Source organism: Procambarus clarkii, chromosome 57 (genome assembly GCF_040958095.1).
Source record: "Procambarus clarkii isolate CNS0578487 chromosome 57, FALCON_Pclarkii_2.0, whole genome shotgun sequence".
Lineage (NCBI taxonomy): Eukaryota > Metazoa > Arthropoda > Malacostraca > Decapoda > Cambaridae > Procambarus > Procambarus clarkii.
The window spans coordinates 24,163,638-24,177,562 of NC_091206.1; the positions used below are offsets into that span (position 1 = coordinate 24,163,638).

At 45.0% G+C, this 13,925-nt stretch overlaps 1 protein-coding gene across 6 annotated transcripts in view; it reads left to right on the top strand.

Annotated features, from left to right (window-relative positions):
* The window catches only part of Asap (ArfGAP domain of ASAP), a 956,637-nt gene extending 947,127 nt beyond the window's left edge, over positions 1–9,510 (top strand). For 4 of the 6 annotated variants that reach the window (XM_069306348.1, XM_069306344.1, XM_069306345.1 and 1 more), the window contains one exon: positions 8,605–9,510. In XM_069306348.1, the coding sequence (XP_069162449.1) occupies positions 8,605–8,814 (210 nt within the window). In that variant the 3' untranslated portion in view covers positions 8,815–9,510. Of the gene's footprint in view, positions 1–8,579 lie in introns of all 6 variants that reach the window. The other 2 variants (XM_069306347.1, XM_069306349.1) reach the window with 1 other exon arrangement.
* Positions 9,511–13,925: the final 4,415 nt, after the last annotated feature.

Here is a 13,925-nt window from a genome sequence, read left to right on the forward strand (position 1 = left end):
AACACCCGAACACCTAGAAGACGCAAACGAGCCACCACAACCCGTGTAAAGCGCGTGAACACGCGAGGTGCCAGGTTCAACCCGAACGGGAGACAACGAAAGCGGTAACTCGGATGCCCCACAACAAAACCGAGGCAGTCCCTGAACCGTGCGAACCTGAGACAGCGTAGTCATCCGAAAGGGGGGGGGGGAAGGAAAACCCCACTCCTTGTAACAATAAGCCCCGCTCAGAGGGAAGAAAAACCCAGGCGGGGTCCAGCAGGGCCCAAGGCCCCCAAGTCAGCCCCTCCCCAGCTTTGAGGTCCTTCACTACAGGACCCAAGGCCGAGTCCTCTCCCCAAGCCCCGACCCCACAAGACAAGGACGGAGCAGCCGGAAAAGCTGGAGGAAGGGGATCCCACTGGTCAGACCCAGAAGCTTCGGCCGGGAGACAAATCTCGAATGCCTCTGCCCCCCCTCCCCCCCTCCCCCCGAAGGGGCACCCCCCGAAGCTGCCCAAGTCTCGAGATCAAATAACCCCTGCTCCGACCCCGAAACCCTCAGACGCTTCAGGGCCGGAAGCATGGAGGGGGGGGGGGGGTGACCAGAACGAACAGAAGGGGAAGGACGAGAAGGTGCGAACTGAACCAGGATCGAAGCGACTCCCACCCCCAAGTCCGGGTCTCGAAAAGCAAAGCGGGGCAGCCCCGGGGCATCCGGGTGAGCAACCTACTGAGCGCGTTGCAACAGACGAAACCTAGACTGCAACGCATGCGCCACCTGTACCCGAAGAAAATCATCAGAGGATTGGGTAAATTGAATCACAAGCAAGCAGCAACACTCACAGGACTCAGGGTCGAAAGTATCACCAACCCAACAGGCAGCGTGGCAGAGGCAAAAACAATGAGGGTCACCCTGAGACAAGGGGACCGAGCAACCCTCAAACTCGCATACAGCGAGCGGGGACTCTGGGGTCACATCCATCGGACCCATGCGCCCCCTATGGGATTCCCAGGGTCCTGAGAGTTTACTTTAAGAGGACCTGCGCTTAGGTAGTCCCAGGCAGGGCGCTGCTAACCGGCACCCAAAACTACCAAGTGAACTTCTATAGCTGTACCCCAGGGACGTGTACACTCACGGGGACCTAGCAGGGGGCGCCACCGAGGAGAACCGTGGAAGGGCAAAAACTAATGGAATAATAGGACTGAACCCCCCACCAGGCAAAAACAAAAAGAAAACCCCGCAAGAGGACAGCGAACCCCAAGGAACAGAGCCGGCCGGTATGTCAGGAATACAAGCTGTGCAGCACCCTGCGCCCCCTACCAGTGCAAACTGCCTCTTACCTGCCGGTAACAAGGGAGAACAGAACATCCAAGAGCCCAACAGGCGGCCGAAAAACCGAAAGGTAAATCGGACCAGCAGAGGCAGACCCCGAGGAGCCTATGGAAGGTGGCCCCAAGCCCCAAGGGCAGTACTTACAGGGCACCTAGGGAAGGAAGCCCTATGCGCATGCAGCCCGAGTACTGAAGATAACTCCTGGCTCTCGCACCCACAAAAACAAACACCACATGCAAAGCACAGTGCTGTAGCGACACCGGAGCCAGAGCACACAACCTTTGCCTATAGCATCAGCCTCAAGAACTGAGGTGTGGGTTGCCGGCGTGGATGGTCTGGGGCTCCCCCTTCCCCGGCGCAGACAGCGGCGCGGCGGCGTGTGACGTCACACTAGTTTGCTTGTTTTCTGTTGGGGAGTTCTATCCACTAGTTCGTCTTTTGGTAGCAATTTTAACCAGAATAGGGGTTTGTTTTGAGGCGCTTACCTTTCTGGGTGCCTATTCCGGTCGATGGCAGACATAGAATGCTTCCAACCACACTGGGGCTTCTATAGGCCATTGCTCCCCTTGCCTCTCTGAGGGGGCCCCGGTTCTGGCCGTGGTCCCCGGTAGGCCTAAGAACTCCATACACATGACTGATGCTAAAGTCTGACACTAGCATATCAGCCTGGGATAGCTCCGGGGAGCTGACGGGGCTCCCCCCAGAAAGGTATTTGTTTCTGGTGTGGTGCTCATGGGTTCTGTTACAACCTTCAATGAAGCTTTTAAGGTCAGGATTGGCATTACAGTTCAGTGTTTTATATATATATATATAATACACATGAGAGGATGTGCAGTGACTTAATATCTAACATATTCAGAGATTTGAGAAGGGGTACCGAGTGATGTCTGGGGCCATAGTTGGATATAGTCCTAATAGCAGCTTTGTGTTGAGTAATTAGAGGACGTAAATGATTTTGGTTAGTAGAATCCCAAGCACAGATACCATAGTTGAGATTAGGATAGATGAGGGAGTAATAGAGCGTCACCAGGGCAGGGCGAGGTACTGTACATAATATCTGATCTTAGAAAGAGTGCCAACAGTTTTTGAAACTTTTTGATATATTTAGAATGTGTCCCTGGAAATTCAGTTTGTGGTCAATGAGAACGCCAAGGAATTTGCCGTCTATTTTGTTACAAATTTGGGTATTATTTATCCTGAGATTTATTTAATTTGAGGATTTATTGCCAAACAAAGTATAGAAAGTTTTGTCAATGTTGAGGGTGAGTTTGTTGGCAGTTAGCCAAAGATGGACTTTATTTAGCTCAGTATTCACTGTGACATTAAGAGCAAGGGGGTCAGGACTAGAATAAATGAAGGTTTACCAACTCACTTCCTCCCTGACCAACTCCCTCCCTCCCTCTATGACCAACTCCCTCTCTCCCTCCCTGACCAACTCCCTCTCTCCGTCCCTGACCATTTCCCTTTCTCCCTCCCTGACCAACTCCCTCCCTCCCTGACCAACTCCTTCCCTGACTAAATCCCTCCCTCCCTCCCTCCCTCCCTGACCAACTCCCTCCCTCCCTTCCTGACCAACTCCCTCCCTTCCTCCCTGACCAACTGCCTCCCTCCCTCCCTGACCAACTCCCTCCCTCTCTCCCTGACCAACTCCCTCCCATCCTGACCATTATCCCCCAGGTGGTCCTTCCCAACGCTCCCCTCTCTCCCGACTCCGCCCACCCCCCCCACCCACCCTACCCCCCCACCCACCCACCCACCCACCCACCCACCCACCCTACCCCATCCCACCCACCCACCCTACCCCCTCCTTCACCATGGGCCTGGAGCCACAGCTGTACGGGATTAATATGGTACGGCCTGCCGCCTGGCTTTCATATCCTGACAACTCGCTGCTTGTCCGGCTGACTCTCCGAATATTGCAACATCGGCAGCATGTTAACTGGCCCAGATATTTTTATCCGGTCAAACACCCGATTTTCTGGCTTCTATGGACGTTTTGGCCGGATATTGAGAACTTTATCCGGTCACGATTTTGACCGTATAAGGGCATTTTCCGGATATTCAAATCCCGGATAATCGAATATCTACAGTGTGTCTTTCATTTTGGTATCAAATTGTTCGCAACTTACAGGCGCGCATTTTAAAACTAGTCCCATAATAATAGAACAATAAATGGAATTTTAACAAATATTTTCAATTTTGGACAACAAAAGTATTTATAATCTTTCCAATGTTCTGATCTCAATTGTTCCGCTAAATCATTATGGTATTAAATTGTGCGCAATCTAAAGGCGCTCATTTTGAAACCATTCCCAGATTGATCGGATAAAATTTAAATTTTTAACAAATATTTCAATATAATGGACACAAGCACTAGTCGACCGCTTGGTCTCAAGAGAAAAATTTTGGACGCTAGCACGAGTCGACCAAGTGCGATAGTGTTAAGTAGCTCTGGGGAGCCATAGGGGCTTTCCCCAAAAAACGAGCTTTGAATGTAATGAAACTCCAATTCTGGGTAAGACCTGTACGCTCCCCGGCAACCCTCCCCCTTCTTCCGGTCGGCGGTTTTCACATGTTTTTAACATCCAACCTCAGAACTGATGGTGTGGATAGCTGGTGCAGGGATCTGGGGCTCCCCTTCCTCTTCCTCCGGAGGGGGAAGCTGCACAGACAGTGAGTGGTGGTGATTGTGACATTATGCTCATTTGCTCGTTATTCATTTGGTGAGTTCTGTCCAACAGTTCAGCTTTCAGCTGAACTGTTGGACAGTTCACTTCCTCCCTCCCTGTCTGGTTAAGTAATATCTTAACCAGACTGGGTTTGTTTTGGAGCACCTACCTTTCTGGGTGCCTGACCCAGTCGATAGCAGACCTAGAATGCTTCCAACAACACAGGGGTTTCCATAGGCCATTGCTCCTCGTGCCTCTCTATGGGGGCCAGGTTCTGGCTCGTGGTCTTTGATAGGCCTATGAACTCCATTCGCTTTGACTGATGCCAGGGTCTAATACATTCATATCAGCCTGGATAGCTCTGGGGAGCCTCCGGGTCTTACCCAGAAAATGGCATTACCTTGAGGTTACCTTGAGGTGCTTCCGGGGCTTAGCGTCCCCGCGGCCCGGTCGTCGACCAGGCTGTTGGACGCGGCTGCTCGCAGCCTGACGTATGAGTCACAGCCTGGTTGATCAGGTATCCTTTGGAGGTGCTTATCCAGTTCTCTCTTGAACACTGTGAGGGGTCGGCCAGTTATGCCCCTTATGTGTAGTGGAAGCGTGTTGAACATTCTCGGACCTCTGATGTTGATAGAGTTCTCTCTCAGAGTACCTGTCGCACCTCTGTTTTTCAACAGGGGTATTCTGCACATCCTGCCATGTCTTCTGGTCTCATGTGATGTTATTTCTGTGTGCAGGTTTGGGACCAGCCCCTCTAATATTTTCCACGTGTAAATTATTATGTACATCTCCCGCCTGCATTTGATTAGATTCAACTTTGTTTTTCTGGGGGGAACCCCATCAGCTCCCCAGAGCTATTCAGGCTGAATGGATATGTATAACTTTCTGGCATCAGTCAAAGTTCTTGGAGTTCTTACCTACCGGGGACCACGAGCCAAAACCTGGGCCCCCTCAGAGAGGCACGAGGAGCAATGAACTATAGAAACCCCCCCCCCCTCCCCTGTGGTAATTACCTAAGTGTAGTTACAGGATGAGAGCTACGCTCGTGGTGTCCCGTCTTCCCAGCACTCTTTGTCATATAACGCTTTGAAACTACTGATGGTCTTGGCCTCCACCACCTTCTCACCTAACTTGTTCCAATCGTCTACCACTGTTTGCGAAAATGAATTTTCTTATATTTCTTCGGCATCTGTGTTTAGCTAGTTTATATCTATGACCTCTTGTTCTTAAAGTTCCAGGTCTCAGGAAATCTTCCCTATCGATTTTATCAATTCCTGTTACTATTTTGTATGTAGTGATCATATCACCTCTTTTTTTTCTGTCTTCCAGTTTTGGCATATTTAATGCCTCTAACCTCTCTTCGTAGCTCTTGCCCTTCAGTTCTGGGATCCACTTAGTAGCATGTCTTTGCACCTTTTCCAATTTGTTGATGTGCTTCTTAAGATATGGGCACCAAACTACCGCTGCATATTCTAGCTTTGACCTAACAAAAGTCGTGAACAATTTCTTTAGTATATCGCCATCCATGTATTTAAAAGCAACTCTGAAGTTAGAAAGTGTGGCATAGGCTCCTCGCACAATATTCTTTATGTGGTCCTCAGGTGATAGTTTTCTATCTAGAACCACCCCCTAGATCTCTTTCTTTATCAGAATTCTTTAAAGATTCTCACATAATATATAGGTTGTGTGGGGTCTATATTCTCCTATTCCACATTCCAAAACATGGCATTTATTAACATTAAATTCCATTTGCCAAGTGGTGCTCCATATACTTATTTTGTCCAGGTCATCTTGAAGGGCATGACAATCATCTAAGTTTCTTATCCTTCCTATTATCGTAGCATCATCAGCAAACATGTTCATATAATTCTGTATACTAACTGGTAGATCATTTATGTAGACAATAAACATCACTGGTGCAAGAACTGAACCCTGTGGTACTCCACTTGTGACATTTCTCCAGTCCGATACATTGCCTCTGATCACTGCCCTCATTTTTCTATCAGTCAGAAAATTTTTCATCCATGTTAGAAGCATACCTGTCACCCCTCCAATATTTTCCAGTTTACAGAACAACCTCTTATGTGGAACTCTGTCAAAAGCCTTTTTTAGGTCCAGATAGATGCAGTCAACCCAACCATCTCTTTCCTGTAATATCTCTGTTGCTCGATCATAGAAACTGAGTAAATTCGATACATAGGATCTTCCAGATCGAAAACCATACTGTCTGGCTGATATTATATCATTTCTCTCCAGGTGTTCTACCCATTTAGTTTTAATTATTTTTTCCAATATTTTGACTATTACACTTGTCAATGATACCGGTCTATAATTAAGGGGGTCTTCCCTGCTTCCACTTTTGTAGATTGGAACTATGTTAGCCTTTTTCCACACATAGCTACAACTCCTGTAAACAGGGATGCCTAAAAAATCAGTTGAAGAGGAATGCTGAGCTCAGGTGCACATTCTCTCAGAACCCATGGTGAAACTCCATCTGGACCAACTGCCTTTTTCTTATTTAGCTCCTTGAGCATTTTTGGGAGCTTTCTATGTCTGCCATCGACTGGGACAGGCACCCAGAAAGGTAGTCGCCCCAAAACAAACCCCCTATTCTGGTGAAATATTGCTACCAAAAGTTGAATGAATGTACAGATCTCCCCAAACAAAATTATCAAACTAGCGTAATGTCATCACGTTTCCGTGCCGCTGTCTGTGCAACCCTCCCTTCCCCTCCCTGGGAGGGGAAAGGGGAAGCACCAGACCATCCGTGCCGGCGATCCAACCGTCAGTTCTTGGGGTGATGTGATTACTGGCCTGATGAGTGCCTCTGGCTTCGGTTTTGTTTCAGTTCTGTGCCTTGTGGTGTGGGCTGTCTCTACCGGTGGGGTGTGAGCCAGGAGTGAGATTCCACGGTTTTCAGGCTGCATACGCCTAGGGCTCTCTTCTCTAGTAGCACTGAAAGTACTGTCCTTGGAGCTTGGGGCCACCTTCCACAAGTCACCTTGGGTTCTACCTCCACTGTGTCCTTTACTGCTCGGTACTGGGCCGCCCATAGAGTCAGCTGGGGTTTTGATGCCCTTGTTTGTCTCCGGGTAGAAGGTAGTTTTCATCACTGGTAGGGGCGCGGGGTACTGCACAGCTAGTTTTCACCAATAACAGCGGCTGGTTCTGTTCCGCCTGGGTACGTTGTCCTCTTGCGTGGGTTTTCTTTTGTTTTTGCCTGGGGGGGGAGGAGGTCTGCCTTTGTGGTCCCCCCTTTGCTGTTCTAGGAGTTTTTATATTTATATTTTCTGTTTGGTGGTACTTCCCGCTTGGCCCTCGTGAGTGGACACATCCCGGGGCTTCAGCTTTTAGAAGTTTGTTTGGTAGACTTGGACGCCGGTTCGCGGTACCCCTGCCTGGGCTTCCTTTAGCGTGTAACCATGGCTAAAGGCCCTGAAAAACCCCACGGGGGCTCCTTGGTCCGATGGATGTGACCCCTGAGTCCCCCCTTGCGTCTTGCAAGTTTGAAGGTTGATCTGTCCCCCTTGTCTCAGGGTGACTCTCACCAGTTGTGCCTCCGCCATGCTGCCTGTTGGGTCGTTGTTTCTTTTGACCTGAAGTTGTGCGACGGGTGTTGTCTATATGTGCTCTCATTCACCTAGGCCACTGGTCATGGTAAGCGGGTGCAGGCAGTTACGGCGTTGCATGCTAGGTTTAGGTTGCTGCAACGCTCTAGGTTGGTTGCGGCCCCGGATGCCCCGAGACTGCCCCATTTTGGTTGTTGGGGGTCCGGATTTGAGGGTGGGGGTCGCTTCGGCTCTGGTTCCTTCCGCTCCTCTTAATCCTTCCCCTTCTGTTGTGCATACTTCCTCCCCTTGCTTCTGGCTCCAAACCGTAGGCGGAGGCAATATTTGTGGCAACTCGTGCATGTTGAAGCTGGCGGGCGACTGGCTCCGGGAATCTATGTCATGAGTGACCACCAAATTGTGATGTCACATGCCATTTTCCAGACCACATTGCAGCCAAAGTAAGTACAATTTAGACATTTTGTTAACATAGCCATACTCAGGGAAGGGTTTTTGACACTTTCAAAAAAGAAACGATTTTTTCCAGAGAATTTATTTCCTGCACACGGGGTGGGGGTGGGGTGCTGTATTTGGAAGCCGAGCATCTTACTAAGAGTCTAGTGGCACACAGCCATACCCCATGTTTTGTTAGGTGGCGCAGTGCAGTGGTTAATTAAAAAGTATATAAATAAAAGAACATTAATAATAGTTATAATTTGTTATGTTATTATACATAATAAGAATACTACTAATTATTATTTATATTAAAGTACATACATTTTGTACATGAAAGTGGAGAATTTATTGGTTAAGAAATGTAAATTTTATATAGTCACATGTATTGGGTATCTGTCTTTACAAAATAAATATTCAATATTCCTGATTTCAATTGGTCTCATTTTTCTGGATTGTTAATAATCCACTGCTATTTAAGTGTTGCATATTTCATGTAATTTTGTACAGAGTAACATATATTTGCCCTCATAACATAATTGTAGTTTAGCACAATTGTTAGCATATTTTTTTTTTTTTTTTTTTTTACATTCAGACCATCTTGTTTATATTTTCACCAGCGAATGGGTTCGATTCGTCAACGAAGGTGTCAAGCATTATATGACTGCGATGCTGACTTGGATGATGAACTAAGTTTCACTGAAGGTGAAATAATTATTGTACTAAAGGCAGAAACAGAGGATGGTGACTGGATGGAGGGAATGATTGAAGGACAGCCAGAACGCAGAGGGAAGGTTCCCATAAACTTTGTCCACATGTTATCTGACTAGCACGAAGCTCAGATTTAGTTTCACAAACTAGTTGCTGGCTCAATTTATAGATCACTTAAGAGTATGGTAAAGATTATTTAATATTATAACATTGCATCTTATTGATTACAGTAGTTATGTTGCCTTTGAGAGTGTCACAATAATGGTGTCTCAACAACAGATCATAATATTTTAGAGTAACCATTAGTTTCCTTTTTTGGTTTGTTATTAAAAATATCTTTTGGTTTATATTATTAAAAAAAATAGTCTTTTGCTATAAGTACATATTACTTTTAGTTATCTCAAACTTTATAGAAAGGAGTCAAAGATTTTAAGTGATACAGAGCTATTGGGTGTAATGTACATGATATTGTAAATTGCCTCACAGACTGGAATTATTAGTCAAATATAGGTTCCTTGTGTGCATATTCTAGTTCTCATTTTGAATACTTGTTACAGTTTATTTATATTCTCAGTATACTTCTCTTTAAAACAAACTCACTTAAGTTATAATTATTACAGATTGCCATGTAAATGTAATTATTTTGTTTGTATATCTGATTAGACACACTAAGAGTGAAAGAACATTCCAACTTGCTGAATGGTAGTTAATGTATTTGCAGTGGATTTGCCATTCCTATTCTTTAATAAAGAAGAAACAATGTACAAATGTATAATAGCTCCCAAAGATGGAATAGAGAATTCAGTGTGATTGTGTCTGTGTGTTTTATTCCTCTACATTCTTATGAAGATATGCTGCTGTTTTTTTATATGTTGCTATTTATCTTATTTCAGTCATTTTTGTAAAAGATAATTAGGATTTCTTTATCTAAGGAAATTAATTTATGTACTGCTTTTGTAGAATGTATTTTTTCTACCAATGCATTCTAGTAAAATTTGTATTAGTTACACAAGGAAGGTTACAGCCATTCAGGATTTGTTGCACTGGAGAGACCGCTGTTAAGCAGGATTTATGTTGCACTGGAGAGACCGCTGTTAAGCAGGATTTATGTTGCACTGGAGAGACCGCTGTTAAGCAGGATTTATGTTACACTGGAGAGACCGCTGTTAAGCAGGATTTATGTTGCACTGGAGAGACCGCTGTTAAGCAGGATTTATGTTGCACTGGAGAGACCGCTGTTAAGCAGGATTTATGTTGCACTGGAGAGACAGTTGTCAGGCAGGATTATAAGGCTAACAGGATTATAAGACTAACTCATCTACTCATATCAGTTTTGTAGAAACCTGCCAAAAATTTTCCAGCTTGAAGATAGTGTGAATTAAGCAGAAAATGTTATACGAAATAGTTCTTTATTGGTTGATTATGATGTCCCATTGTCAGGGATAAGAATCCTATTAGGCTTAATAAGGTATCCCTAAGCCAGTGACTGGCCTTCCCAAGGATGCAACTCACAACCATTATCTAATGCCCACGTACCTATTTACTGTTAGATAAACAGAGGCATCAAGGGAAAGAAAATTCACCAAAATGTCTGTGATGTGTGTGGGAATCAAATCTGGAACCTATCGACTGGTAACAGACTGCACTACACTAACCAAAGCATTACAGAACCCAATTATCTATTCTGCCTCTCAAAATATATTGTTTAAAATTTATTTCACAAATAAAATTTTATTTTACTTCCTAAGAATTGTGCATTTGGGCATATATAGTAATTTTTTTTGTGAAGACCTTCTTCATGCACATACTTGTAAAAAATCCATGTGTATACTGCATTATGTTTATATTCTCAGAATTATGTCTGAGAATGCATATTTGCATATGAATGTGCTTGCTTAGTTGTGTCTGTTAAGAGCAGGATGTAAATCTAGAGCCCTACATTATAGCTATTGTATCTGGTATGTTAATACCTCCCAGTATTCCAGTACTCTTAAGGCTGTGAGTGAAAGTTTGTCATCTTCTGTCTCGAGCTTGCACCAATTATTTACCCTTCCTTGGATAAAAGTGACCATGTCCTTTTGGGAATAAAGTATGCAATGCATTATAATCTGGAAGAAAATGAAGAAGTTAAAGCAGTTGAAAAACCTGATTTCAGGAGAAGAGATGCACATACATTTGCAGCGGTAGTAATTACCTAAGTGTAGTTACAGGATGAGCGCTACACTCGTGGTGTCCCGTCTTCCCAGCACTCATCATATAACGCTTTGAAACCACTTTACTGACGGTTTTGGTCTCTACCACCTTCTCACCTAACTTGTTCCAACAGTCTACCACTCTGCGAAAGTGTATTTTCTTATATTTCTTAGGCATCTGTGTTTTGTTAGTTTAAATCTATGACCTTTTGTTCTTGAAGTTCCAGGTCTCGGGAAATCTTCCCTATCAATTTTATCAATTCCTTTTACTATTTTGTACGTAGTGATCATATCTCCTCTTTTTCTTCTGTCTTACAGTTTTGTCATATTTAATGCCTCTAAGTTCTCCTCGTAGCTTTTGCCCTTCAGTTCTGGGAACCACTTAGTAGCATGTCTTTGCACCTTTTCCAGTTTGTTGATGTGCTTCTTAAGATATGGGCACCAAACTACCGCTGCATATTCTAGCTTTGGCCTAACAAAAGTCGTGAACAATTTCTTTAGTATTTCGCCATCTATGTATTTAACCCTTAAACTGTGCATGGCATATATATACGCCATGAGTAACATGTCCCACGGTGCGCATGGCGTATATATACGCCATAAGGTGCCAGGCACGATTCAAATGGCCAGCGGCTACACGGGGTTCACATTAGCTTCCTCAGGTCTCTTGTAAACAGACGCTGTTTTTTAAAAAAAATTGTGGCTAATATTCTCCGGTGTGAGAGCCACAGTACTGTTGGAGCAACCAAAGGTGGCGCAAGCAGCATGAGCGAACAGCATCGCCGAAAAATATAAAAATAAATATATAACTGATATTATTTAGCGATGATAGTATTTCAAATGACCCCCTGACTGTGATAAAAATGACTAGGATTGTGATAATAACAGGATTGTTGTGATAATTAGTGCTGTGGGAGGAATGATGCTGAGGGACGGAGGGAGATAGCATCGTTTACTGACTGTGTGACCATCTTTTATTGTCTGCATTCACCATACCAGCTCAGTGGTTCTCTATGATGAACACAAATGTAGATACTTATATATAATGTGTGTATTAGTGTAATAACAGCAAAAGGATTATGTTGGGAGGAGCCATTTGGGTGACGGAAGGTGTCGTCGTCTGCATGACTTGTCTGGCTGTGTGGAGGGTGGCCACAATGCTCTTTGGGCACCCTACAAGCTTAGGTGTACAGTTACGGTGCATACAACATGTAGATATTTATATATAATAAGTTTATATAGTGTAATAACACTGCAAACAGTAATGTTGGGGAGAAATTTAGTACGTGTGACCTTGAATGAGTGAGGGAGGCAGCTGCCAGCTGACTGTGTAACGACGTCTCTCAGTGCCTGAACTAACTATATCAGCTTAGTTGTACAGATGTGGTGAACAAAACATATAGGTACTTATATATAATGTCTGTATATAGTGTAATAACACCAAAAACAGTATTGTTGGGGGAGAAAGTTTAGTACGTGTGACCTTGAATGAGTGAGGGAGGCAGCCGCCAGCTGACTGCGTGTAGCGACGTCTCTTAGTACCTGAACTAACTATATCAGCTTAGTTGTACAGTTGTGTTGAACAAAACATCTAGATACTTATATATAACGTCTGTATATAGTGAATAAAATAAAAAACAGGTTGGTGAGAGGAGAAAGTGGGCGAGTTAGGCATTGTTGAGGGAGTGGCAACGAGTGGCTGGCTGGTCTGTGGCGGTCACTCTTCATTGCTTCTCGACTCAATACCAACTTAGTGTTTATTATAGTGACTAAAACATGCAGATACTTATATATAACCTGTGTATAGAGTAATAACAGCAAAACTATTTGTTTATTGTTTTATGAACATAATAATTGAATCACTAATATGCACAACATACTTTTGAGTATAGCGTTGATTCACCCCTTTTATTATATAAATATATCACAATACACACTATTGAATAATATTACTGCAAAAAGCTAAGAAAGAAGCAATCAGAGAAATTGAAATAATTAGGTAATAATATCTTTGTGGCAACTCCCATCTGTCAGCGTGGGTGACGCTGACCGGCTCTGACGACCGCTCTGTCAACGCCCACTTTTTGCCAGACTTCCTCGGCCTATTGCGCCCAAAATATGTCGCCTACGATTTTTTTTATTATTTTTCCCATGCTCATGGAACACACATTAACATTTTTAGAAGACGAAATAATTTTTTTAAATTTTTCTGTGGGGAGCCCCTACAGAATTATATTGTTATATTAGACTGGGACATTAGCTAAGGAGTTCAGACCTGCCAGGGACCAGCGCCAGAACCTGGCCCCTTCAGAGAGGTTTCAGGGAGCAATGGCCCTGGAAAACCCCTTTGTGGTTGGGGTTTTCCTTATCTGCCATCGACCGGGGTTAGGCACCCAGAAAGGTAGGCATAACAAAACAAACCCCACATGGTAAAAAACTAAAACAGAAAACCGAACAGAGAGGTAGAACCAGAAACTCCCTACAATCCCAAGGAAACAAGCAAACAACCAAACATCACACTGTACTGCCGCGCCGATCATCCGCGCAGCCCTCTTGTGCCCCGAGAAGGGGAGGGGGGAGCCCCGGACCTACCGCGCCGGCTGCCAAGCTTCAGTTCATAAGCTAATGTCAACCGGGATAGACGCTTCTCTGGCCTCAGTTTCCTAGGCAGTGTTTGCCTTGTGTGGCATTCACTGCCGTGTGTTGTGTTGTGCGGTGGCCAGGAGTACCTCATCAGTGCCAGGGCTGCATACGCTTAGTGGCTGACTTCCCTAAGCGCCCTGTGAGTACTGCCCCTGCGTAACAGGGTTATTTTCCATGGGGCGTTCGGGAACCATTCCCATAGAGGTTCTTGCTGTTCGGCATTTGCCTCACCCTTGGGGCCAGCTGGGACTGGGAGCTCTTGTTTGGCCCTGGGTAGGGATTGGTATTGTGCTGGTTAGGGCGTCAAGGTGTTGCACAGCCTGCCACCTAAGCGGCAACCGGTTCCTGTTGCCTCTGGAGACGGTGTACGTATGCGGGGTTTTTCTTTTGTTTTT